Here is a 25,894-nt window from a genome sequence, read left to right on the forward strand (position 1 = left end):
CTAAAATAAAGCTAAGGCTTTCATGTCATCACTTCATTACTCTATGTTTTGTTACTTTACATACGGTGCATACATAGTATTTCATTGTAATTACAGGGAAATTTCCCTGTAATGGCTGCGGGAGATCGTTTTTGGCAATGAGCAAAATGGGGGAATATGTGCTTATAATTGTGGCAATACAGTATTTCTAGAAGCAGGCAACTCTGCAAAGTGTTGCAGCGACACTGTTGCCTGTGTAAATGCCACAAGTGTACAAGATGCTGCAGTTTGGCAAGCACATGCAGTGTGTTCAGGCATTATTACACATACAAACATGCTAATTATAAAGTTGTTATCCCAAATATGTGGCACACATTTTTCCATGATTTTAAAAATGCTAAAATGCCTGCCATGCCATCATGAACCTTATCTGCTCAGTTCTTCCATGTCCCCAGGTGAATTTGGTCAATTTCTGTTGCTGAGCTATGAAGATGGGAAATGAAATTCATCGATTGCCTATTGACCCCCAGCTCAGATACAGAGCAGCGCTGTGACGCCACAGCTTGACCACAAAATGGGATTTTATGATGCCTGCAGAGGCTGCCCTGTGTGATGCAGACTTTAACCTTTTCTGTGCTGTCTCAGCACAAACAGGCGATTGAGAGATTATGAAACGTTTATCACAGTTAGGAATGCGAGTAACTGTAGTGCTTTACTGTCAGCATAGCTATAGTGTAGCATGGCTGCAGCTGGTGGGGATTCAGTGCTTTCCTCAAGGATATTTCAGCATTGCAGACACCTGCCATAACAGGGACCCCTCCAGTTGAGTGGCTATCTGCTTACAGCTCTAATATACTAGAATAATGTTATCGAACTAAAAATTCAAATTGCCGTTGTCAAACTGTGTTGCGAGCAAATGTCTCTGTACTCACTGTGACTTGAGGTCTGTGTTTCTATTTCCTGACACCCCACACCAGATGGGGGGAGCTTGCAGATTGCGGTTTTAAGTATGAAATATGAGGAGACACTCTGTCTTGCTTGTAAGCCTGTGCGCTCATGTAAATACACAAATTGTCTCACAAATTCAGCAAGACTACCCTGACGTAATTCATCCTAGAAATGAGCAGAGGAAGGAGAAACAAAGGAAATTAAATGGAAATACACTGTTCGAGGGAAACAAGTGAAAAGACTTAAGTATACTGTTGACTATATGCAGGCTATGCTTTATCTGCATATTTGATTAATTTAGCACACACAGCAGCATTCTAAGTCAGTCAATACTCTGACTTTGTATAGCTTAGGTTTTTAATAGTTTAATTGAAAAAAATATTCAAACGATCATTAGCTGAAGCCTCTTGAACTCTTTTGGTGTAAAGAATATCGACACAGGTGTCCGGCATCCATGAACTCAAACATGCAGTTTCTTCCTGTGTCTAAACTTTGGTTGTTGCCTGTCCCTCTGGTTGTTCCTAGAGAGCAGGGAAGATGATTGGCTCTGTGCTCAGACCATGGTAGAGTCTTACACAGAACTGCACTGTGTCCTCCACCAGAGATAGATGACACGGTGCAGCAGCCACTAACTGCATTAAAAGACCCCCATTTCGCCTTTTCCCTCTTCCCTAGAGCACATACAAGTCTGAGCTCTAGGTGGAAAATTCACCTTGGGTTGGTGTGTATTCTTGTGTGTAAGTGATGTTCCTCGACATCAGTGTGTACGCCTTTATGCTGCTGCTCACTGCCGCAGGAAATTTTGCCTAACTTAATTTTCCTCTTCCCTGAAAATGAACATATTAACACTTGAACGCCCTTTGCTTGTACCACTGTGACGAATGCAGGCTGAACAGCACTCCTTACAATTTGAGGTGGCCTCACATTAAAACTGCAATGAGGCTTGTAAACCTGCAGAGTGAGTTACCATGGCCTAATTGACTCCTGCAAACAGAGTAATCGAAATTACTTGCATAATTGCAGAGAAACAGGCTGCTCTCTAACAACGTGTTTGGATGTAAAACTGAGAGCATGAAAAGCAAGTGTGATCTCACCCTGCTCTGGTGTGTAGCTCGGAAAATGAATCCCTCCCTCAGGTGAGGGGAGAAATGCAGGAATGTATTCACCTGCTGTATTTGTCATATAGTCGGTGGGTGGAAGAAGACAAGGAATACAGTGAATCTGAAGCAGAGTACACTGAAGACATCCCTGCTTGTGTCAGTCTGTGTGTGTGTGTGTGTGTGTGTGTGTGTGTGTGTGTGTGTGTATGTGTGTTTTTTTGCATTAATTTGATGGCACCACATAGGCAGACCGCACGATTTAGAAACTGCACCAGCCTGACAAGCATCAGTGGAAGGGAATATGGCAGGGGGAGAGATTGGCATGCCATGAAGAAAAACAGTTGACTCAGTGGACAGATTATTAGAAAACTGGCCCCTGGGCACAGGCATGGAGAAGACCTACACCCCTCCTACACAAGACCCCCTGACTGAAAGAGTTGCAAAACTGTGTCCTGTTAGTTTTGCGTCTCTTTGTATTTGTTTTACATCTACATGTTGTTTTGCATAGTTGATTTATGTCTATTTTGGGTCATTTTGTATGTTTTAAATGTGGGTTGGCATCTCTTTAGTCATTTTGTGTGTCATTGCGGTCTTTTTGTAGCTATATGTAGAGATTTTGTGTTTGAATATTGTTGTTTTGTGTCTCTTCAAAGTCATTTTACAAGTGTTTAAAATAATGTTCGTGTCTTTGTAGTTAATTCTAGTCTCTTTGTAAACATGTTAATGTCTTTGTAATTATTTTGAGTCTTAATACTGCTTTGTGTCTCTTTGTAGTCATTTTGTCTAAATATTGTTGTTTTCTGTCTCTTCAGTCATTTTGCAAATATTTGTAGCCATTTTTGTCCCTTTGTAGACATTACGAGTCTCTGTGGTCATTTTGTGTGTCTTTCAGTTACATTTATCAGTGAATTAGATTTCCCAGCTGCTGGTGTTGGCTAAAAAAACTGCAGGAAAACTTCTGTGTTGTGTTCAAGCTGGAGAGATTGTCTTTCTGTCTGTCTTTCTGTCTGTCAGTCTGCCTGCGTTTTGATTTAATGTTACTGTAACGCCAGTACGCTGTGCAGCTGTAATGTGAAGGAAAAAGTCAACAAAGATTGGACTGGATATGGTTGGCAACGTTAAAAGACTCTTGACAGGAAAAAACACCCAGACATTCCTCCTTTTTAACCAAGCTCTCTCACTTAACAATAAATGCTAACCAGTCAGTTACAATGGAGGGTCTGACCTAAGGGCCCCAGATCCCTTGGGCCCCTGGGTCTGTGCCCAGTAGGCTTGTTCAGTAATCTATCTATGCTTGACTTTTACAACCCTGGTCATTTTCATAATCCCTCTCAATACACGCTCCCTCACATCCACATATGGTTTGTCAATGAGCCATTACTGCATCACTTAAAAACGGGCCCAAACTCATAATAACACACCTTTAACAACCATAGGTGCCAGCATCAATATGGAAATGCTGTTGTCCACCAGACTTTTCTCTTCTTCAAATGATTTCTGCATCGTTAACTGCCATGCCTTAGGGAGACATTGAGTGTTTTATGCTCACCTTTTAACAAGCTGAAACGTCTCAGGAAGGGGTGCACCGTCAGAGCTCAGTATTTACCATGCAATGCATAATTCAGTCAGACATTTCTGCATGTCAGGTTAACTCCATGTAATTTTTATGAGTGGGAACTCAACCTTGTTCTGTGAGGTACACCATAGATCCGCTGGTTCTGGAAATAACTTGGATAGTGTGAAAGGTCAGTTGCTATAGTATCATGTGGGAGTGGATTTAAAGGTTATGGAGTTATCTTGACTTTTTCTATGGCTGATGAGAGTGACTGTGTGTACAGTAGCAGTTACACAGCAGAGGATTTCTGCGTTATTAATTCATAGATTTGTGCACTCAGTTATGCATGGCTTAAATTGTATGGCATGCTCACATACGTAGGCGGTTTATCTACTGTATCATCTTACACACTGTAGTGAAGTCTGTGGTGTTGTAACTAAGTCAAGCATAATGAAAAGTAATTGGATTTTCATCCTTTTGTAGTTACCTAATTGCCTAAAATGTGTACACCGAATTGTTACTTTTTTTTGAGCACATCTCTCCTATTACATTAACTGCCCCCTATCATTTTCCATTAAGTAGCTTTTGGGCTGAAAAGATCATCTTATTACACTCCAATAGTGTCTTATTCTTTATCAACTTGTTCCAACTCTTCATTCAAGCTGCAGCACATGATGTTGTTGCTGAGTAAAATATTCAAGACTTGCTATTTTTTATGCCTGCACCAATCCATCAAATAGAAATATGCAAGATGTCTTGTGCATCATTATACGCACATTTCAAGTTCAGCCTGACACATTCGGTATCATTGGGATAGCCACCAGAATTTAAAAGAAGTCCTGTGGGTTCCAACAGTGTTTTGCTACACAGTGCGAGTTTGTATTACATTATTTCTTACTGTGGGGGTTGTGACCCTCAAGCAGTGGCAAGATTTAAGTTTAAGGTTAGTGAATATCTGTTTTATTTAATAATTTTTTTTGGACTTTTGTCAATCTTCTTGTATGCTTTACTGTTGTGAGACACTGAGTAGTTTTTTCTCTTCCGGCATCTAAAAATGAGTCAAATGAACAGAGCATCACAGTGGCTGGGTATTAAATGTCAGTGACCATACAGTATAGTGCCAATTTTAGACCGTTTTTCTATCTTTCTATCCATGTATACATCCATCCATCCATCGAACAGACCCACAAGCATTAAAGCAAGCAAATATATTCCAGCTGGAAACCCAAAATACAAGTATGAACCTGAATATTAGCATAATATATTATTATATATATTACATATTATATATATATATATTTTTAGGTAGAATATTGAATAAATATCCATTTTAGTATCAATATCAAAACTTAGGGATTTTAGAGGCTCTAATATTGAAAAAAAATTCAAGTGATACTCAGCCCTAACATCACTCATTGCTTATACATGACCTTTGACAAGGGAGTAGACTCTGCTTTGCTTGGAAGGGTCAGAAGCCAAAATCGTCAGGAATAAGAGGAATCTGCCATTTTTCTAATTATTGCCCTCTCCACATCCACCTCCATCAGTGCTGAGATACCTACGGTGTACTTGCTTGGGAAGCATTTCTCTTTTCTTTGTCTCAGCATGTGAAGAGACACCAACAGCAATAATCACAGTGTGTGTGCCCTGCCATCGGTGAGAAGTGTATGCAACTGAATTAGCCTGGCCGGGTATGTACTGTAGCATTCACTTGGAAGAAGATCCGTGTCCAGCAGTGCTTCTGCCATTGCAGAGAAGACACATTAGTTTCACGACAATGGAACATAAAGGCATCAGAAAGTAAGAGAAGAAGAGAGCATTAGCGGTGCAGTCTTCCAGCATGCATATACTATACATCTTGGTCCTTACTGTAAATTAAAGTGCATGCTTCTGTGAGTTGAACACTTTGTGTGAGGTTGGTTGATACTTTAGACAGCTTGTAGGTCGGACATATTGATCAGCTCCTAGTTTCAGATCAAAGATTCACCGCAGACAATCCACAAGCAGGTGCAAGCAGACTTAAGTGATTTGGAGAGGCATGAAACAGACACAATCTTGTATCCCCTCCCAATCTACGAGGATTAATGACCAAAAGCTTTTGGCTTGAGTTCAGCTTTTAAATTAGATAGTAAACACATCTATTCAAGGAATGCTACTCTAATCTCATTTTCCACAGCTGCTATTCACATTTTAATCATTTGCTTGCCTTCCTACAGTATCTCCGATAAGACTGATAATACCGAAGTAAATCGACTGTTTCCACCATGCGTCATCATCACTTTTTCTCAGCCCCACAAAGTGAACTGAGTGGCATAACACAATGAAACGAATGCTGCAGCTTCCCAGCACTGACACGTAATCTGGCCTTGATGTGGGAAACATAGCCGCTGGCACAGATACTGTTTGGTTTCGGGCTGCAATTCTGTGTGTGAAGATGGCTTGAAACATGTCTCGCCATTTACTCTGGGAAAAGGGTTCCCCCTCTCTCTGGTTTATTAATAGAGAGCTGATGCATGTCAGGCGGGGCTTGACTGACGCCACAGTGTTAGCATCATTGACACGGTTAGTGTTTCACTCGTCACTGTATGATGATGGCCTGTCATCAGAACCAGCCTAATAGATTTTAGATGAGAACGTGGCCCGAGGCGGTTGATGAATGTGTCATTCATGGGACTGTTTGTGACCGCAGCACAGCCAAGGGCTGCTCAAGGTCTGTCCATCCAAGGATATACAATTGCAATTCCCAGCTGGTATTTAAACTTGTTTTTGAATGTTACAGCAAAAACACCAATAGACCATACGCTCTCACAGGTGCGACTCATAAAGCAACTCCAACTTGACATGTTAAAAGCATCACCTACCACTACACTGAATTATTTATTTATGACAAACTGTTGCATATACAACTTAGTGTGTTGTGAATAGACTTTAAATCACTTAACATCTGAAGGACCATAAGTGGATGTTTTGTAATGTACTCAAATACATTGCATGGTGTCTTGGCACACTGTTTGTGAAGCACTTAACCCACTAAACCCCCACCTTGACTCTGCTAAACCTAACCTTTGTAACTTTATGTTAATTACGTATCTGTAATGTCAATCGTGGGGTGCATATTTGTAGGATTTCATACACTTTAACACCATAAAGTTGTGGAACTAGAAAAAAAGTGTTCAGAGTTGAAACAGCAGAGATAGAGATATTGTGACTATTAAGCCTCAGTTATGCTTTCCACACAGATTTGGATGCACACACTCGTTGCAGCAAACCAATATTCTGCCAAGGTGTAGGGGGTAGTGTATCGAAAAATCTACAGCATAGTGTTTTCATTTTTTTTCGCACAACCATCTCCCCGTATGTAGAAAATGTCAAATATGCAGCTAAAACCCCAACACAAGCGACCCCTCGTCTGAACTTAAACTGCAGATACTCGTGAACCTCATGGATTTGTCAAGCATACAGTTAAGCATTAGCCCTGCCTTGCCAAATGCAGTAAACTACATTTCCCATATTGCAGCCAATAATAACTTTACTATAGACTCTCCCTGCTGGTAAATGCATATTTCTCAAACTTCTCTAGTCTGATATTCATGTATTTCTTTAATAAAACAAAGACCAAGCTGAGATCTTAGCTTAGTAACCCTGATGATGTCATCATAGTTACTAAGCTCCTAAAGAGCAGAATAACACAGGACATAAAAGACACAATACCACTGCTTTTGCAGGCTGTACTTCTACTAGTTGCATATTTGCATAATGCCAAGATACTAGCTAATGCTTTCAATCAATCAAGAAGAACATCTTATTGGTAATTGTTTTTGCTTGTTTTTTTGTTGTTGTTGTTGTTGTCCAGTGGAGCATAAGTACCATAAAAGCCTCATTACCAATTCTTCATGCGCAGAAACCACTGCTATGCTGATTCTCCTACATGAACTTACATTCAAGGTAAATACTGCTGAAATTTAGCTGAACAAGACATGTGACTGAAACAAAGTAGGCTGATTAAACTGAATATGCTTTAGTGCTGAGTATAATTTCTCATGCAGAGGACTAAACTGCTCCGGCGCTCTCTCAAGCGGAGCACAATATAGTGTGTATAGATTGGGTGTTGAACGATAATGTACAGTACACAACATTGCTGAAATAAAATGGAATGAGGAGTAATGCTTATTGCTGTTGGGATTTGGGAGTGCTCACATTCAAAGGAGCATTAAATTATGTTTTCATCTCGCTTCTGGGTTGCTTATTTAGCGATATTTGTGCCCCCAAATGACTGCGGCACGGACTGTACCACAGAAGGTTTTTATTGGGTTCATCTTCACACTTCAGGATGAGTTTCATAGCTTTTTTATTCAGAGATGAATCGGGTGTGAGGTGTTATGATTCAGTGAGTGAACGCTGCTCATTACACTGCTGTAATGCAATATCCACTGTGTTAAGACATGATGAAGGGGTTCGGTGAGGGAAAACAAAACCAGAATTTTGATGTCCTTGCCACCATCTGTGCAAATTCATCATTTTGATTCTGATATGCCTTGGCTTGACCTGATGCATTTTGTACCCGGTTGAATAGGAAAGGACTAGTCTTGGAGCTCTACTGTAATTTTTAGTTGTCAGTTTGGACACTTTTCGATGTCCTGCATGGCTGGGTGAGCACTGATCTGTAACAGTGGGCTCATATCACATGGACAGCAGCTACGTGTCACAGTGTAATAAAAGAATGTGACACAGGCCGAGCCTACAGGGTGCACAATGGCAGCAGGTGGGGCCGCGCTAATGACAGATCAACTCGAGCAGGTGCTACTGAGACTTGTGCCAAACTCTGACTACTTGGCCTGCGTTCATGTTGGACAGCCTCATATAACTACTGGTGCAGGATGTGAGATAGTTAAAAATCTGTGTTGTCTCATCTGCAGTCATACTGCTGGAAAGAGAAGTTATTTGTTTCACTGTTTCTCTGTTATACTGAAAATGCTGGATGCACTTCATGGTGTGTCAGAACAACTTGATTATGACTCTGGCCAGCTCTTTTATTATGGCTTGAGGAAAGTTCTGTCCTTGGATGCGTCACTAAACAGTTTGCTGAGTCATACACCTCGTTCTGTTCACAGACAGTAATCGTTAAGAAGAAAAAGGTGAAGAAAAGAGAAGAAAATGTATACTTGTGTAAGCACATATGTTAAAGGTCCCATATGATGCTTGTTTTTAGGTTCATACTTGTTTTAGTTTTTTTTTACTAGAACGTGTTTACATGCTTTAATGCACACAAAAAAAAACATTTTCTTTCATACTGTTGGCCTGAATATATCTGTAGTCACACTCTGTCTGAAACATTTTAGTGCCTGTCTCTTTAACATCCCCTCCTGGAAAGCCTTCCCGATCTTCCACATTGGCGCTCTCGGCATCTCTGCATTGTCAATGCAGCCAAGTAGTGACTATAACATCACTGTAGCGACACACTTGACCTTTATATAGTATAGCTGTGACATCACAGAAGTCTTTGCAGCTTGTTTAAAGACAAAGTTATACTTTCACAGTATTTAAAAAACCTGTGCCTTTTTGATAATAAAAAAGACATGGGAATCTGACTTTTTACGACATGGGACCTGTAATACAGAAAAGAGAATAGTTATTTGTGTCTTCAAAACGAATGGTGCACATCAAAGCCCCACAAAATCAAGCTTGCCAAGGATTCTTCATTATTATTGTATTTCAGATTTCCTCAAATAGCTGTGCTACCTCATTGGACATTATGGGCAAGGGAGATATTTTATTAGCTAAGATATAGTGCCAAACACAGTGGATTCACTTGGGCTCAATAAACATGAGAGTGGCTGAGCTGCCATGCTTGGCCCAGTTGCGGCTTTTGTTTTTGTGCCACCATTTGAAGGGAAATAACCTTTTCACCGGACCATATTTGTGTGTGATTGATGGCAGTTGGATTCAGCGCGCACCACGCGGGCCGATACCCACTGATTCAGACCATCTGGGCAGGTAGTGTAGCCTGGTGTCACTGCAACAACATATTATGGTTAAACCAGGCTCAGGATGATAGTAGCTTTGCAGATGCAGATGGAGATGTAGTGGTGACTGTTCTGTAAAAATATAATGCTGAGTGGGAATATACTGACAGACATTTTTATTGTTGCATCATTATTGCTGTGATTTTTTTTTTGGCTTGCAGCCCAGCCATCCTTCATATATAACTATACTGCACAGAAGCTTGTATGTCTCTCACTCATCATCCCTGACTGCTGCAGTGTGGCTTCGAAAATCTGCCTCTTGACAACCTCTGCGCCCACTGCGTGCCTTATGTCCTCTAAAGACCGTTCTTAATTGATCCCTAATTAGAAACAGCAGGCTGCAGATTCTTTCCAAAGTGAGCATCTGGATGTAGAGCTTTCCCTTGCCAACTGCTGCTTAAATACTCTTGTTTTGGACAGACAAGTGAGCCTTAAAAACTGCTTTTATGTCAGTCTTTTTGAGGGTGCACTGCGGTCTGTGACTGCTTTTCTGCACGTCCATTATTAGCATTCAAAATGTGCTTAGAGCATAATGGAGGATAACCGCAAAGGCATCTTTCTGTTTTTCCAATATCTTCTAGCAGACAGTGCCATTTCCTGTATTGTTGCTTCCAGCATCTTACTGCCTATGTAGGGAAAAAAGCTGTGTTATTCATTAACAATTTTCACATTTTGTCTCATGTTGATGACTTGCTACTGAAAAGGTTAATGTGACCCATTCTCCCACACTGTCTTTATTTCATTTCTTCTCCAAAGTGTGCTGCTTTGCTTGCAGTTCTTTGAGACACTCAAGAAAATGTTGCAGTAATAGTAGTATTAGTAGTAGTTTTCCTCAACTCTCAGTAGCCATCAAACAAACTGGATCAGTGATTTTTGCATTTGGAGTCCAACCCCAAAGCTGACAGAAAAATTCTAATGTGGGAAATAAAAGATTGATAGTTTGTTTTAGAAAGAGTCCTGACACCTTGCAGTGTGCTTTTGGCAGGCTGTGTGTTACGTCATGGAAAGAAAAGGCACGTCTGCTCTGTGTTATTTACATTGTTCGTTTTCTCAAGGGCCCCTAATCTTTGTTGTAAAATCTACGTTGCATGTTCAAAGGCAGAGTGGTTTTGCTCTAAATACTGTTTAGATGGGAAAAATGGGATCACAGCAAGCTTTTAGCAAGGCAACACGAGTCTGTTCACAACTCAGAATTAAAGTGGATATGTATTTGGAGACATAGAAGGCTGTAGTAATGCTGCTTTGGTTTGTCAAGATAAATCAATTGCACCCTCTGCTGTCCAAAATGTGAGCACTTGCTGCAATTATAATGCAATTTACTTTCTTTGTTTTTTCTTGCATGCAAGGCTTCTAAACAATGCATTTTAATAATGTAATGGGAGAATGTATTTTTCAAATCAGATCTAGAAAAATACAATAGCTTTAAATATGTGGCATCTGATCACCTGTTTTATTCAAGTACACCCTCAATTTGATAATATTTTTTGCAACTAGATCATTTTTTGCATCCAGTTAGGGGTGTACTGTTAATCATAAAATTAAATGATTAATGAGTGCAGCAAACTGTATTGAGTTGAAGGGATATGAGTTTAGATATGTGCAGTGCAATATTGAAATATGTCATAACCACCTTTTTCCTGGTGTGTGCTTTATTGTACTGATGATATGTGAAGAGAAAGGCATGTACACATTAATATCCAGAACTGATTTAATAACCAAGCAAAAATCTGCTCTTATTTGGTCATTTGTCTGGCTTAGTTTTTTTTTCTAGTTTGAATTAAGGGAGGACAGTATGGAGGGCATGCCGGGGTAATGGGTTGGCAGCCATAAGCTGGACATCAATGTCAACTTGCTTCAGGAGAATAATGTGACACAAATGAATCAAACCTTGTGTGTAAGCACCTGGTACTTAATTTATCAATGGAGAGGAGCGACTCCTGTTTCAAAAGGACGCTCCTACACTAGTTTTATTGATCAAATCATGTCGGCTCTTTCGCTTGTATGTATCAATCTATAAGCACTGATGGATCATCGAGATACAGTAACTTATGATGTGAAGCAGGGAAATAAGCTTTCCCATGCAGATTTTCCATGATTATTGATTTATTTATTGATTTATGTATTCATATATTGACAATATCACATGGATAAGTTTACAATGATTGTCAGCTGAATAGATATAGCTGTAAAATCTTCCGGTGTTTATTGATAAACTGCCTGATCCTATCAGGATCATGTTGAGATTTCTTTCATATGCAAAAGCTCAGAGATATACAGTACAATTCACATTGTTTTGCTGCCACTTAGTGGACATTATAAATAGTGTACCTCTAGAGATTTTACTATTCATCCCTATGGAGAAACTGGACCATTGCAGAAACAATTACTTATTCATAGTTTTACATTAACATACACAGTCAACAAATGAATATGAAAAACATTTAGTATACCAGTAAAATAAAACATTCACAATATGAAAAAAAGTAAAACTACTTACAGTCAGTGCACATAATACACATAATTTATATATATGATGTCTGGAAAAGGAGAACATAAGCTCATTATTAGTTAATTAAATTACTGAATTATTATATCTTGATTATAACCTTCTGCCTATAGTGCATGGTTTGGACTATCATAAATTAAAGTTACTTGTGTGATGATTTGTACTTCAGCAGCTGCAGAAAATGCAAATAGTAAAGGACAAAATGCAAAATGCAATTCAGTTTAGGGCTGCAAGTGCTGATTTTTTACAGGACTGTCTGATCTGTTAATTATTTTCTTGATTAATCATCGAGTTTAAAAATTCACAAAATAGTGAAAAAATGGCCTTTTACACTGTAGTTTGTCACACCAGCAGTCCAAAACCCCCAAATTTGAACTGACTATTATATGAGATGCAAAAAGTCAAAGTCGTGAAGGTTTCTCTCTTCTTTTTTTCATAAAAAATATTTAAACAATTAATCCATGATCAAAGTTGTTGATAACTTTCCCGTCAATCGACTAAATAGTAAATCTCCTAATATTTCAGCTCTTGCTCATAAAGATATACACAGCTAAGAGATGTGGAAAAAATCTAATACCTCTGTCAATTTTGCAACAATATGGTTGACTAGTGGTGCTTTTCTGAATATTTACGCAGTGAAATTTTTAATAAGTAATAATCAGTAATGCGGTTATAATGACTACGTGGATAAAGGCAAATAATGGAATAGATTAAACAGTCTGGTAAATTAAGAAAATGACATAATTTTACTGTAATGCAACCTTTCAAAACGGGAAAAGACAACATTTTCAAAACTAGCGAAAATCTGAGACCATATCTAGTATCATGTCACAATATTAACATATTGACATATACTCCTACACAGAAGACAATATAAATGTAATTCTGTGTCACTGATTCAGTTTAGGATTAATCTTTATGCTTTACTCTAAATTTACATGCTCCTTGTACACTGGACTCACTCAAAGTATTTGTGATAATGATAGTGTTATTTACTTGGGATTAGTTAAGAACATGTTTGAATTAGGAATGTGTTGCATGTCACCACTTGTCAACATTTACAGCCCTGTAGTAGTGTCGCTCATGCCACTGCCTTAGACCAATTTTAATGTAAGTATAGAGATTGTATCTATGTATGTATCAATCTGCCAATGTCTCTCCTTTCACTGATGTACTGTGGTCACTGCTGCACTCACTGATGAGATTTGATAGAAACATCTAGTGAATAGGTGATAGAACAGGTAAACTGATAAAGCAATTCATTGTTGTGGTAAATTGCACCTATGTACTGAGACTAAAAGATCTTGCAGTGCCTCTAAAGGTGTTTAAAATGGCTTTGCACTCTTTTCCATGTATTACTCTGCTACCTCAGCTTATAAGAAAGTGGACAATGACTTTATAAAAGGTTTGTTTCAAGAGTATAAATATCACCAATGTCTTATGTAAGCCACTTGTTCTGGTCTTCAACTAGAGTCACCTTTGGGCACCTAAACTTGTCTGATTCATCGCTCTGCTTTTGCATCCACTGCTGTTCACAAGCTTCCTGTGGCGATATCTAGACTACAATTATTTTTGTCTTTGCAAATCGTTAGTTCAAAAGACACTGAGGGCAACTACAGGCCAGTCAGACCATATCTGAGTCACAAACACCCACAGAGTACCAGAGGTCCTTCTAACGAAGCGCTGTATATGGCATTACATTGATTAACAGCAAAAATAGGAGGAAGAAATGTTGTGGGGTGGTAGAAAAAAAAGACTTGAATCCCACCACTTAGGATAATGGACAGCCATCTCAAGTATGTAGGTGATCTGTGGTCAGCAGAGCACCTACATACTTGAGATGTAAATTATTTACATTTTCAAGCCTGTTCACTTGATGTGTTGAACATTGGTCCTTGAAATGACCAGGCCTAATTGCTATTGGCGTGTGATTATATTGATGTTCTCTATGCACTCAAACTCAACTTCATTTCAATTATAAAACACTTGTGCTGCTGTTGCAATTTCTTTCTCACATCCCATACAGTTAATCAGATTGTTTTCCTGAAGTGGTGTTGAATAATCCTCAGTATGTGTGGAGACGATTTACCCCAGAGACATTTGATTATTCCACTCTATTCTCTAGAGTGCCTAATTTAATGAAAACTCATTACTTCTCCAACATAATTAGGCCCCCCTTTGAAAAGCCATGCTCAGCTGATTTGGTCCGATCCTCAAACAGGGGATACATTCTTAAGAGTTCATGCTAAGTGGCAATGCTTTTGTAACCTCCTCACATTGCCACTTCTATACACTTCTGTAAACTTCATTTAACTTGGATCTCTAACAGGGATTCCCTTTTATGTGCATATGTCCATGCACATGACTGGATGAAGATGCTGTATATATATATATATATATATATATATATATATATATATATATATATATATATATATATATATATATTATCTATTGTTTCTTTACACCTACAACATAATTTTAATTTACTGTCCAACATGATATTGAACACGTCTGCAACATAACTTTCTGTCAAAGTTGTCTTCCTCAGCTCTTGGAATCTGCAGCATTGTATAGGTACACATCTTTTGAGCAAAGTTTTACTATGAATTTTGTCTCCAGAAACATAAATTTAGGATTATTAAGGCTATTATTGGTTGGATTAATCAGATTAATCATTGAATTGTGAAGAGATGTAATGACTTGTTCATTCTCAGTTTACTGGATGAATTTTAGTCACTTTGGTGTTCCCCTGACTTTTCATCTAGCGTTGCATCCGGTCAAATTTTGAGTGCTGTATCCAGTTGTAACATAAACCAGAACTGAAGATTTCTCTTGGATGAAAGGTGAAATGTCTTCAAGAAACTCAAGCAAGTCCAGTTGCCTACAACAAAGCACTTAAAAGTCCTAGTCTTTACTTTTTTTAACTAATGACAATCCCGTGAGCCTCAGCTTTACTTTGTGTTTAGTGCTAATAGCAGCAGTGGCATACTAATACACTAAACTAATATGTTCAACTAGCGTATACCACAGCTCAAATGATATTTTACAAATTAATGTCTCTACTGGTGAGCTTTAGAAAAAAGTCATGTTTTAAAATTAATTCTAACTCAAGTGAATGGTTAAGCCCACAGCACAACCATAACGACGTGGCAAACGATTTCGTTGGGATCACTTTCAGAGCTGTTCGATGAATAATAGAAACATTTTACTTAAGCTGCCAACACAGCTGAAGTGCACAGCACTTGCTTGGTGCCAATGTTTACCAAGGTGCCAAAGTTCTCAACCAGGGATCCAGGGACCCCAGCTGGCCCTTGAGGGAGATCCATGGGGTCCACAGAAAAAAGAATAGTTTATATTTAGTTCACTATAGAGGTGAGCTGAATGCAAGTAACAGTCATAAGAAAGACTATTCTGATTATAGGTTTCACTTCCTTCATAGTTATCTCCTCAACTGTGTTTTTTTAATTTAGTAATTTCTGGTGTTATTCATATCTAACAACCAAAATCTTTTCCAATGGAGGTCCCTGAAGTGAAATCTCATCAAATGTGGACTCATGATCAATTTAGGGGTCCTTGACACAAAAAGGCTGAGAACCACAGGTTTACAGAGCATTGTTCATCTTTGTGTGTGCTCACATTACTATCATTATTGTTAACTTTACCTTCACTATTATAATCATTGTTCTTTGTGTACATGGCCCTGTAGTCTTGTTTGTTTGACCTAACTACTTAGAGTCACCATGTGATCAGGTATAGGAAAGGTTCATATTTCAATAAATGTTTTTATCTACATTTTGAAAAGTCTATTGAGTTAAATCACTACTGAGCCTTGTCTGCTTGTCTGACCTCAGTAATAGCATAGAAATTGTTGGCTGGTGTGAAGACAGATGTCCCAAAGTAAGACAAATAGCATATAAAGTAAACAGCTTACTGAGGTCAGGAGTCATATAGCTTCAGTCATTAGACTGAATCAAAACCAAGGTAACATGTTACAGCTAGAAAGCAGCAGTGTGCAGGCAAACAGAGGGCATTTTTTTCAAGATGGTTGTTAGTATGATAAGGTGGGAGTCGTGCTGAAGTAAGTGGACAGGTTGCTGGTCAGACTTTTTTTGGTGAACCCAATTACAAAAGAAATAGGGTGCACAGTGGTGATTGCAGGGTCCTTCAGAATGACCACGGTCACTCCTTTTTGTGTGTTTGTGTTTACACAGTTTATGTTTGTACACAGTCAACAGAGCCTGGCCTACAGTATGCACCTTCAGCCTGACATACGTGGAAGGCGTCAGAGCAACAAAGTACATGTGGCCAACAGGAAGCAGGTTAATGGAGTGGTTACAAATTGACACTTGATTGCTGTGGTTGGCTTTTGAATTGGACTGCCGTCACACTGTTCATGAAATGAATTGCTCGTGGGTGGCACAGGGAGCGGAAGTATTTTTTCTTCTAATTTACTCTTTTGATGTGTCACATCAGTCGAGTATCTCTGTGGCAGTTTTACCTCTGAGCAAAAGGACAGAAAAGGGAAAAGATATGGGCCCTAACATGATTCTGACCTTCAGACCTTCACCATAATCCTGAGGATCTTTCTCAAAGTATCAGCTCTGAAGAGGCAATCACACTTTCATAGGTTGTATCATAATGAGATGGGAACTAACTCTGTGTTTATTGAGACTGAATCAATTTTGCATAAGTACACATTCTTACTTACTTAAAATACAGTGTTGCTGGATTTTTCCGGAGGGTGTAGGGGTCGAACTGTCATGCTTATTTCTTTTTATTGTGCATTTTCTCTTTGTTGTGTATATGACTGCCAGCATTTACGTCATAGATCAGGGAGTTTACATTTTTCAGCCCTGCCAGGATTTCTTCAGCTGTTTTTGGGATTGTTTTGGCCTGAAATGGCTGATTTCAGCTTTCCAAAAAAAAAATGTGTTGCATGTTGTAATGTTTAAATGCATTTTTGCAATGAAATTGTGGGGGAAAGTAAAAATTGAAAAAAATAGCCATGATGTCTCCAATTCTGTGATGTCATTTGGAATCTGTGTGGTCAATCATTCAGAGCAGGACTATTGAAGGAGAAAACACTGATTAGCACACACAGCTGTCAATCATGTCGTCAATCCCCTTTTTATAACATCAAATAACCAATTTAAACCAAATTTATCAGAAAAATGAGCACTTGAACAAACATCAGGGTGACGAGGAATGCTTAATATGACAGAAATCATCTTTGGGAAACGAATTTATCTTTGAATCTATAGGTACTTTGAGTTTTTAATTTGGCCCTTGACCCATTCACTAACATGGAGGAGGCAGGGATTATGACCTATACGGCAGCCAGGGGTGCTTGAGATGATTTGACTTCACTTTTTGGGAGATGTTATGTCGTCCATCTTTATATAAAGTCTATGTTATGAGCCTGAAGTGTTGTTTGCAGCTCTACAATGTAGTAGTACAATGTAGAGTTGTGGTGACTGGACAAATTGCAAGGTTGCACAGAATTTATTGGTACTATCTGAATTTGCATTAATTACTGCCGTGGTAACATCCTGGAGGGCCTGATTATTGTTGAGTCAAACTAAAATGTCATTTGGGACGTCACAGGAAGCCTGTCGCAAAACTTCATCTCGTGATTTGAAGATGTTTCCATTACAGTGGATGGATCTAATAATGTTGACATTACCACAAGAATGTCCCTCTTTCATTAATCTGTTTATACAATGGCTAGTCAGCATTAGAAGGCAGAAGAGGCACTCACTGACAAAGCTCATCAGTGATTGCTTGTACATAATTTAAATATTTACACCAGCCACTGGCAGGTAGCATGAGCTCTCAGCTCGTGCTCAGTTTCATGGACGCAGCATGGTTTTTTCCTCCTTTCCCCAGCAGGAGATGTAGTTAAAAGGCAGCTAGTAAGGACTAATGGTTATCTCTTCAGCATGAGCTCTCTCGCCTTATTCCAATCTCTCCCTCCCCGTGTGAGCAGAGATCTGCTGAAAAGGGCGGCAGTACCACTCTCCCCAGCACGCTACTGGCTCCCTTTCCGAGCGCTCAATTAATCTAGGTGCTCAACTGGTACAAAGTAGCTTTTGCAGAGCAGAGATCAGCCAGCAAGCTCTCACTTCAGAGCAGGAAAACAGAGGAAGGGAGGGGGGCTGCGCGTCAAAATTCAAAACTCAACGGAGGCACGCATGTTTTACTCCCACTCCTATTGCTTTTCATGCTGCCCACCTAACCGACGTGAATATAAAGGGAAGTTTGGAGCGGAGACTTCATTTTTTCATGTAAGGCTTGCCGTCATCTCTTTGTGTTGTTTTTCTACATTTTCACTCTCAAGCCATCGTAGTGTGGGAGTGAAAGTCTGTGAAATCTAGCAGGACTTCCAGATCACTAAGCGAGAAAGTCTGGAGGGCATCATGGGGGCTTTAATGGTCATCTTCTCTCTTCAGCCGAAACAGAGGCGCAAGACGACAGGTAGGCTTGATCGGATACGGAGGATACAGTTTAATTTAATACATTTTTAATGAATAACCAGCTGAAGTAATTGCCTAAGAAGAAAATCACTTTTCTGTTGTCTTTGCCTTGTGCTTTATCTTATTGTCAAAATACTCAGAGATAGATCCGTCTTCTTGGGTTTGAGAATGTCCTGCATCAGTCCCTGTGTGTTTTGGAATTCAGTGTCCAGAAAGTTCATTAATTTGCTGTTTTCTCTGTAATCCCATCTGAATTTATGTTGCCACACCAGCAGTCCGTGAAATTGACTCGAAATCGCCCGCCCTTTGGTAAACATTTCAGTCCGAACTCCACAAACTTGCTTGACTTTTTCCCTTTGCTTTTCCCAATATTGATTTTTACAGTGGCAGCACGCACACACACACACGCAGCATGCCACATCGACTCTCTGCCAACGCAGTCGCAAGAGCTTATGTTACATCTCTGTCTCCCTGCAATAATGTGCTGATCAGCATCACCGTCACAGCTTGTCACTGTAACAAAAGACAAGGAAGTCCGGTCTTTATTAAAAAACAATGAAATATTTAGTGGGTGGCCAGCGGACAATAACCGTCAGAGGTTATATTTAGTGTAGTGGGAGACAGACAGAATGGATGACACTTTAAGTCCAGTAAGCCATATTTCATTGGGATATTGTAAGAGAGCTTGAAAGCAAAATGAATGAGGGACTCTTTGTAAGTCTCTCAAGCAATAGATCACAGAGCAGGCACTTGTGTGCACTGTAAGCACATTTCACAGGGACCTAGAAAGAAGAACATGGGATCCAGATACACACACAATAAATGATGGATGGTACTATGTATTGTTTGCAGCTAAAATCAAGCTGGTAAAGGGACATTTTAAAACAGATTGCTCTTGAGAATTATAGGACAATATAGCAGTTGGTTGATTGTTGCCCAAGAATGGTTGTTAGTCATCAGAAAATTGACTGTAGCTACGCCTGTCAAAATTTCTGCTCTCACACAAAGCATATGCAGCTTACAATGATAAGAGCGGCAAATTAACCAGACAAAGATTTTTTGTTTTTTGAAAGAAGGGTCCTTGATTTGAGGCAGAGAAAGACAAAAAGAAAGATTTCTTTTTTCGACTTGTTGGATTTCAGTGGCTGAATCGACATCTGTTGCTGCAGATTTTTTAGCAGCTGTAGCTATCTTGCTAATAACCTAACATTAGCTTTATTGCTGTGTTTCAACTCGAGTCCCCCCCCCATACTTAACACTGCATGGGTTTTTTAATTACAGATTTGTGCAAAAATTAAGCAATATTTTCAAAGTGTCAACAAAACACAATTGCAAGATGTCTGCATGTCCATTGAATAATTCAGATTACTTTTTAGTTAAAATAAAAGCTCTCTGCCGGAGATTCACTGATACTTCTAAATAGTGTCTTTTTTTTTTTTTTTTTTTTTTACAAACTTCTCACGTTCTCAAGTTACTTGCTGTCTACTCAGAAATGCCATGCAACCCTCCGGTTGGGAACCACTGATATACACAGTGTACTTTATAGAAGTGTACTAAAGGAAGTTTCGACTTGAGACACAGCACATGAATTGGTTGAAAATGCTGTCTTCAGCTGACTTTTTAAAATTTCCAGCAAGCTTGTTTGAAAAGGCAGACTGTTATTTCATCCCAACATAACCCAGTTTGCAAAAGTTTAGATTCACACATCAAACTGTATGTTTTACTTTCAGGAGGAGAATGAGCTATTAGTATTCAAACTAACAATACGTATGGCTAAAGCAGCACTATTCAACCTCATGATATAGATTCAATAAAGAGCTTTAGGGCTATTTGTATGTACCCTGTAGTCCCATAAAATGTGGTTGGCAAAGAAGAAACTTCTTGGCCTTGGTTGAAATGCTGTACCTGCTGTAGCCTAGCATGGTAGTATTTGTTGTTATTATATTAGAGCAGATAAGTACACTGTTTAATCCTATTTTTCCTTTGGAAAAGCTATTCCATGCATTCCATGCATGCATGCATATTGCTTCAGCATGTTAAAAAATACAACGCTTGAAAAGGCCTGCTGTTCCTAGTTACAGGCCTTTTTCAGATAATTGAGCCTTTACTCAACCCTTCGAGGGAAGGGTAGAGTAAAGGCTCAATAATCTGAAAAACTGATTAGTTAGCTGTGGATTAATTGAAAGACAAGTCAATTGAAAAAAAACAAGCAAAGCCTAACATTTGTGGTTCCAGTTTTCACTTTTCACTTTTTTCATTTCAAGATGGATATTTTTAAGTATTGAACTTTGGGCTTGTTGAAATTTTGATGGAGATTTCTCACAGAAAGTACCTAAAAATTAATGAATAATCAAAAAACCTGTTAGCAAGCCTTTTTAGTGTTTGCATTTTAAAACTCTTAACACTTACACTCTCAACAAGGGTCAACTTAAATTAGTTTGTTGCCCAAACCCAGCTCAAAGTAGCTTAATTAAAATTTCTGCAAAATCTTTTGTCACATCATGTAACAGACTGATTCACACTTTGAAGTGCTCTTTAAATGAGGACGAAATAATAAAACATGCACTGTCTGAGAGACCTCAGCGCTACTCCACTACCCACTCTAATACCCTGCATTAATTCTCATAGCTGCACTTATCTACATGACAAGAGATGATGGTCCAATAAGCACCCACAGGAACTTTGCCCTCCAGCTCCTTTTCAAACTCGCGCAGCTCGGCTTTGAGTGTTCCTGCAGTGTTCCAAATGTCCCCAGGACAAGAGACGTGCCAGCCCCATTATGGTGGCTCTCGCTGATGTGTTTGGCCTTGTCGAGCTTTCTGTCAATATTATTTTAAATGTCTTGCCTGTTTGTGTTGTCGGGAGCTGTTCTGAGTACAGTTTGTGTGGGAGTGAAATAGGTACACTCAGAAGCTGTTCAATTGGAAGCAGCAAAACATTAACTGTGACTCAGCTACCAACTGGAAAATTAATGTTGATGCTGTTTCTGGTGGCTCTCAGTCACTGAGAGGAGTACAAAGCCTTGATGAAATCGTTTCCTGGGTTTTAGAGTAAAAGCAAAACTGTATATTGACATGAAGATGAACAAATAAGTAATGTAAACTAAGTTAAAACATGCTGAGGTGTGTTTTCTTGAGCTTTTTTTGTCGTGACATCAACACAAGGCGTGACGGAGATGTCCACTGTGGTTCTTGTTGCTGGCCCAGTCTCCTTCCAGGCCTTCTGGTGTTTACAGAACAGAGTGGAGACTTGAGCCGACCACAGGGAGAGCAGCTGTCATGTTTGGGAGTAGCCACGCCACCAATCACCATGCTCGCTGATCATATAAAAAACACATTCAGAGCTGACGTCCTTACTCTTAAAATAAGTCACCTGTGAGCTCTAGATGCCCTAGTTGACTAGAGTGGCAACAAAGAAATGTATAAACATGTAGATTCAGTTGATGGGTGTAGTTCAATAGAGAGAAAATAGTTCCAACATGAAACTGCCCACATTAAGGTACGTGTATTATTTTGAGTTCTGGATCATGATTTTTTTAGAAAGACATTGCTGCTGGGTTTTCCGATATATTTTTTTCTTGGCACAACACAGGCCAAGTGCCAAATCTTTGACAAATATTTTTCGGTTTCAGTTTAGAAAGCCCAAGAGTAATAGTTTCCGCTGCACAAAATGTATTCAGACTCTTCGCCAGTCACATAATTACAGTAAAAATGATCCATATGCCCAAATCACTTCAAATTGATCTCATCAAATTTTCCCGACCCATCTGTCACATGCAGCATTTTTCACAGAGCTACTTTTCTTTCTCAGAAGCGTCGGGTTGGATGTCACAATGTGACCAAGATTTGAGAGAACATTTGGTATGCACATGGTTCTTTAGCACTCCCATCTCACCTCAGGTGCAAGTCTATCGATCCATGTCACACTATTAACTCCAAGCCAATGAAAAGTCCTCTCAGGATTCTGGTGAATGCCCAGTGGTCATTAATATATGGTACATGATGTTCAGAGCATAATTGTCTTTTATGAATTACTCTGAGCTGCTATAGAGTGCAGAGCAGCTCTTTGTTCAGGATCAGGCATATCTTGCATTTTAAAAAGGCATATGGATTAATATATGGTCTCCCACTGGGAGCCAATAGATTTTTTCTCTAAACTGTTGAAAAATGTCATCGGTGATATTAAGCCCTATGGCATGTAAAATCAGATATCCCATATTCTCTGATATGCAAATGTGCAAAGACCCATGAGGAAATGAAGAGTGGTCACCTCTGCAGCTTCTGCCTCTAACTAGCCTTTCTTTGTTATCAGCAACATGTAATCTCAGACCTTTTCAAAGTCACTGTGTCATTATTCTGTACTGGTTTTTCACTTCTTTAAATTAGCATTTAAATTGAAAAAGAAGCCACATCAGTTGGCTTTTTCAGCTGCAAGCTTGTTTTTTGATTTTCAGTCGTGGCATGGCACTCAGTGTAGCAGTTTGTTCTATGAAATTAATCACTCTATTCCCGAAGGGCGCGCTGACCAGAATTAAGAGGGCTCTCTTAGAGCTGGATTAATGACCAGCATCCTGTTCGGAGAAGCTCCGCAGGTGCAGAGAAGTGGGCTTAGTCATGTACAGACAGTGATGCGGCTCACTGGGGGTCACACTGTCATACTGACATCTGCAGAGCACACACAGTTATTTAGTCACCCCAGGGTGCAGTCCTGGTTTGCTTTTACACCTCCTTTCCCTCAATAATGTGGACAGGTTCTAGCTGTAGAACATTTCTGTCATGGACCTCCATCAGGCAACAGATCCTTTTACTAAAGCTAGAGGCAGTATGCTGTATATTTAAAAATATGCAAAAATACAAGTGAAAATAGAAACATGTTTTTTTTTTCTGTAAATGAATGAATATACGATGCAAAGTAAGTATACAATAACAAGTTCAAGCCTCAAATCCAATCTGGGAATATTCGTAACCCTGAAGAAGCACAAATTATACATCTAAAGTGAAGACAAGGGAAGCATAATTAATTACTATTAGGGGAATATGAAGTAAATTGTTGAATGAATTGTTGAATGAAATGAAGTCAATTATTTCCCACAAATTGAGTCAATTTTTCCATAATACTTCTCAGTAAACAGTTTAGTGTTACACACATTTGGCAAATTTATTTTAATCTGCTCTCTACTTGCACTAAAGCATTTTGGCCTCTTAATCAGCCAGTTTCCTACCCCATGTTCAGAACTTTGAGTTGTTCAGTCTTTTGCTTTCCACTTGATGGCAGCAAAATCAAATAAACAAGCTTTTTGCAGTCAGAGGAGGTGAAAGAGAAAGTGCATTTTAATTGCTGACTGAAATGCAATGCATTTCATAATACATTTTTGCAAAGTATGGTAAGAGAAAAACCTGGATCATTAATCTGGATAACTTCAAGCTGTCATTTATCAAACCTCATTAGTTTTCTCAGATTATTTGAAGCTCTTAGCAAGATTTCACTCTTCATCTTGGGCCTGTCTTTCACAGCAGAACCCTGAACGCCCTTCAATATTGCTGTCTACTAAAACAAAGAGCATGTTTGAGTTTATTGGATGTGAGTATTGTCTATTGGGTTATCTTCTTCTTTCTGAGAAAATGTCCCTCAAAACAAATTTGACTGCAAACTCATTGCACTGCCATCCATTACTGGGAATTCAACAAGACCCAGATCACATTAATTTGCAATTAACCATTTTATTTGAAGGTTACAGGCCACTGGGGCCTTCCTGTGTAATTTCTCCAAACAAATGGAAGACATTAATTTGTTTTAATGCCACATTGCAGCGTTGCGCTTTCTCTAGAGATAGGGGTTCAATTGTAATTGAATTTAAGTAAACATAAGGACATGAGAGGAGGTTTTACTTGCAGGCCCACCAATCACAGTTGCAATAACTTGGAATTTAAAGACAGCCTATTATGCTGATTTTCAGGTTCATACTTGTATTTTCGGTTTACCAGAACATGTTTATATGCTTGTGCCTGATATACTTAATGCTGAGAAAAAAAAAAAAAAACAACTTTATGGTCCTCATGCTGTCTGTGCTAGAACACCTGTATTTCCTGCTCCATTCAAGCCCCCCGCTTACTCTGATTGGTCAACATTTGCAGGTCTTGCCGTATCTCAGCGTCTTGATTTTTGCTTGGTCCTGCCCTATTGTGCTGTAATTGGCTAGTTCTAAGTGCTGTGATTGGCTGACACTCATCACATTGATGCATAAAAGGATAGTAGTAGCCAATCATAGCACACTGTGGTACAAGGTGAATCAAGCTTGGTAAAAAAAAATAAAAATAAAAAAGGCTTGCATCTCTATACCGTCTTTGCAGCTGGGGAATGGCAAACCGAATATAACGGCACAATGAAAAATCACCAATAAAAGCTTCTTAACCGAAATCGCCACAACCAGACATGTTCCAGCGGTAATATGATCCAAAATTAGGGAGATATTAACAAAATTGGCAACCAAGATGAAATGTTTTCCCGATCATAACATGTAGCAGTGTAGGCTACGTAATGTAAACACTTGCAGTAGCATGACTGAAGCAGAGGACCATATAAAGGAATCTGTCTGTTATTTTCGACAGTAAAAAATAAAATTAGACGCAACTGAATAATTTAATATATATTTATGAATATCTGAGAATACGCTTGCCATTTGAAACGTTGGCAACATTTTATATGAACATCAGACATTGTAAAATTATATTTTTATATGACAGCAAATAAAGACAAGCATGACAGGTCCCTTTTGAATAAGCCTAGATGTAGAGATGGGCTATTGAAATGACTAATGGCTCATATAGTGAATACTTGAGGAATTGTCCACAACCAGGAAATTCTAGTGGATTTTATGGTTTGTGCTGATGATACACACTAGTAACGTAGTCTCCATAGACAAGAAGGCCTCTTGAAAATCAGCTGAGTGAATTGTGTAAAGGAAGAAGTGCTTTCAGCTGCAGACTGAGTTTTAGTGCATCCATAAGTTGAATATATTAAAAAGGGTTCGGCCTCGCAGTGCTCTGTATTTTTAGTATTGTCAGCAATTCCCATGAAAAGAAAGACCAACAATGCATTAGCCTGTCTCTCAATTCTTTCCTACTTAACCAGTTTGTTTATGGCTCTGAGTCCCAGTTTGTTCCTGAAGATGTAAATTGGGTCATGCATGTATACTCTCAATTTAAAAGAACACTGAATAATTTCCTGAAACAGCTTGGCACTATAGTTTATAGGGAATTTTAATTAGACAGGAGGAAATAGTGCATTTGGGACTAATCTCAACTGCG

The 25,894-nt window shown here is 39.0% G+C and overlaps 1 protein-coding gene across 6 annotated transcripts in view; it reads left to right on the forward strand.

Moving 5' to 3' along the window:
- kcnip4a (potassium voltage-gated channel interacting protein 4a) overlaps nucleotides 1–25,894 on the forward strand; it is a 155,230-nt gene that overhangs the window by 72,441 nt on the left and 56,895 nt on the right. Inside the window, exon 1 of one of the 6 annotated variants that reach the window (XM_042511817.2) lies at nucleotides 18,166–18,588. The exons of the other annotated variants lie outside the window; for them this stretch is intronic. Within the exon in view, the coding sequence (XP_042367751.1) occupies nucleotides 18,531–18,588 (58 nt within the window). The 5' untranslated portion in view covers nucleotides 18,166–18,530. Of the gene's footprint in view, nucleotides 1–18,165; nucleotides 18,589–25,894 lie in introns of those variants that run through there. 6 annotated transcript variants of the gene reach the window in all.

This window comes from Plectropomus leopardus, chromosome 23 (genome assembly GCF_026936395.1).
Source record: "Plectropomus leopardus strain MGB_pleo_1.0 chromosome 23, ASM2693639v1, whole genome shotgun sequence".
Classification (NCBI taxonomy): Eukaryota; Metazoa; Chordata; class Actinopteri; order Perciformes; family Serranidae; genus Plectropomus; species Plectropomus leopardus.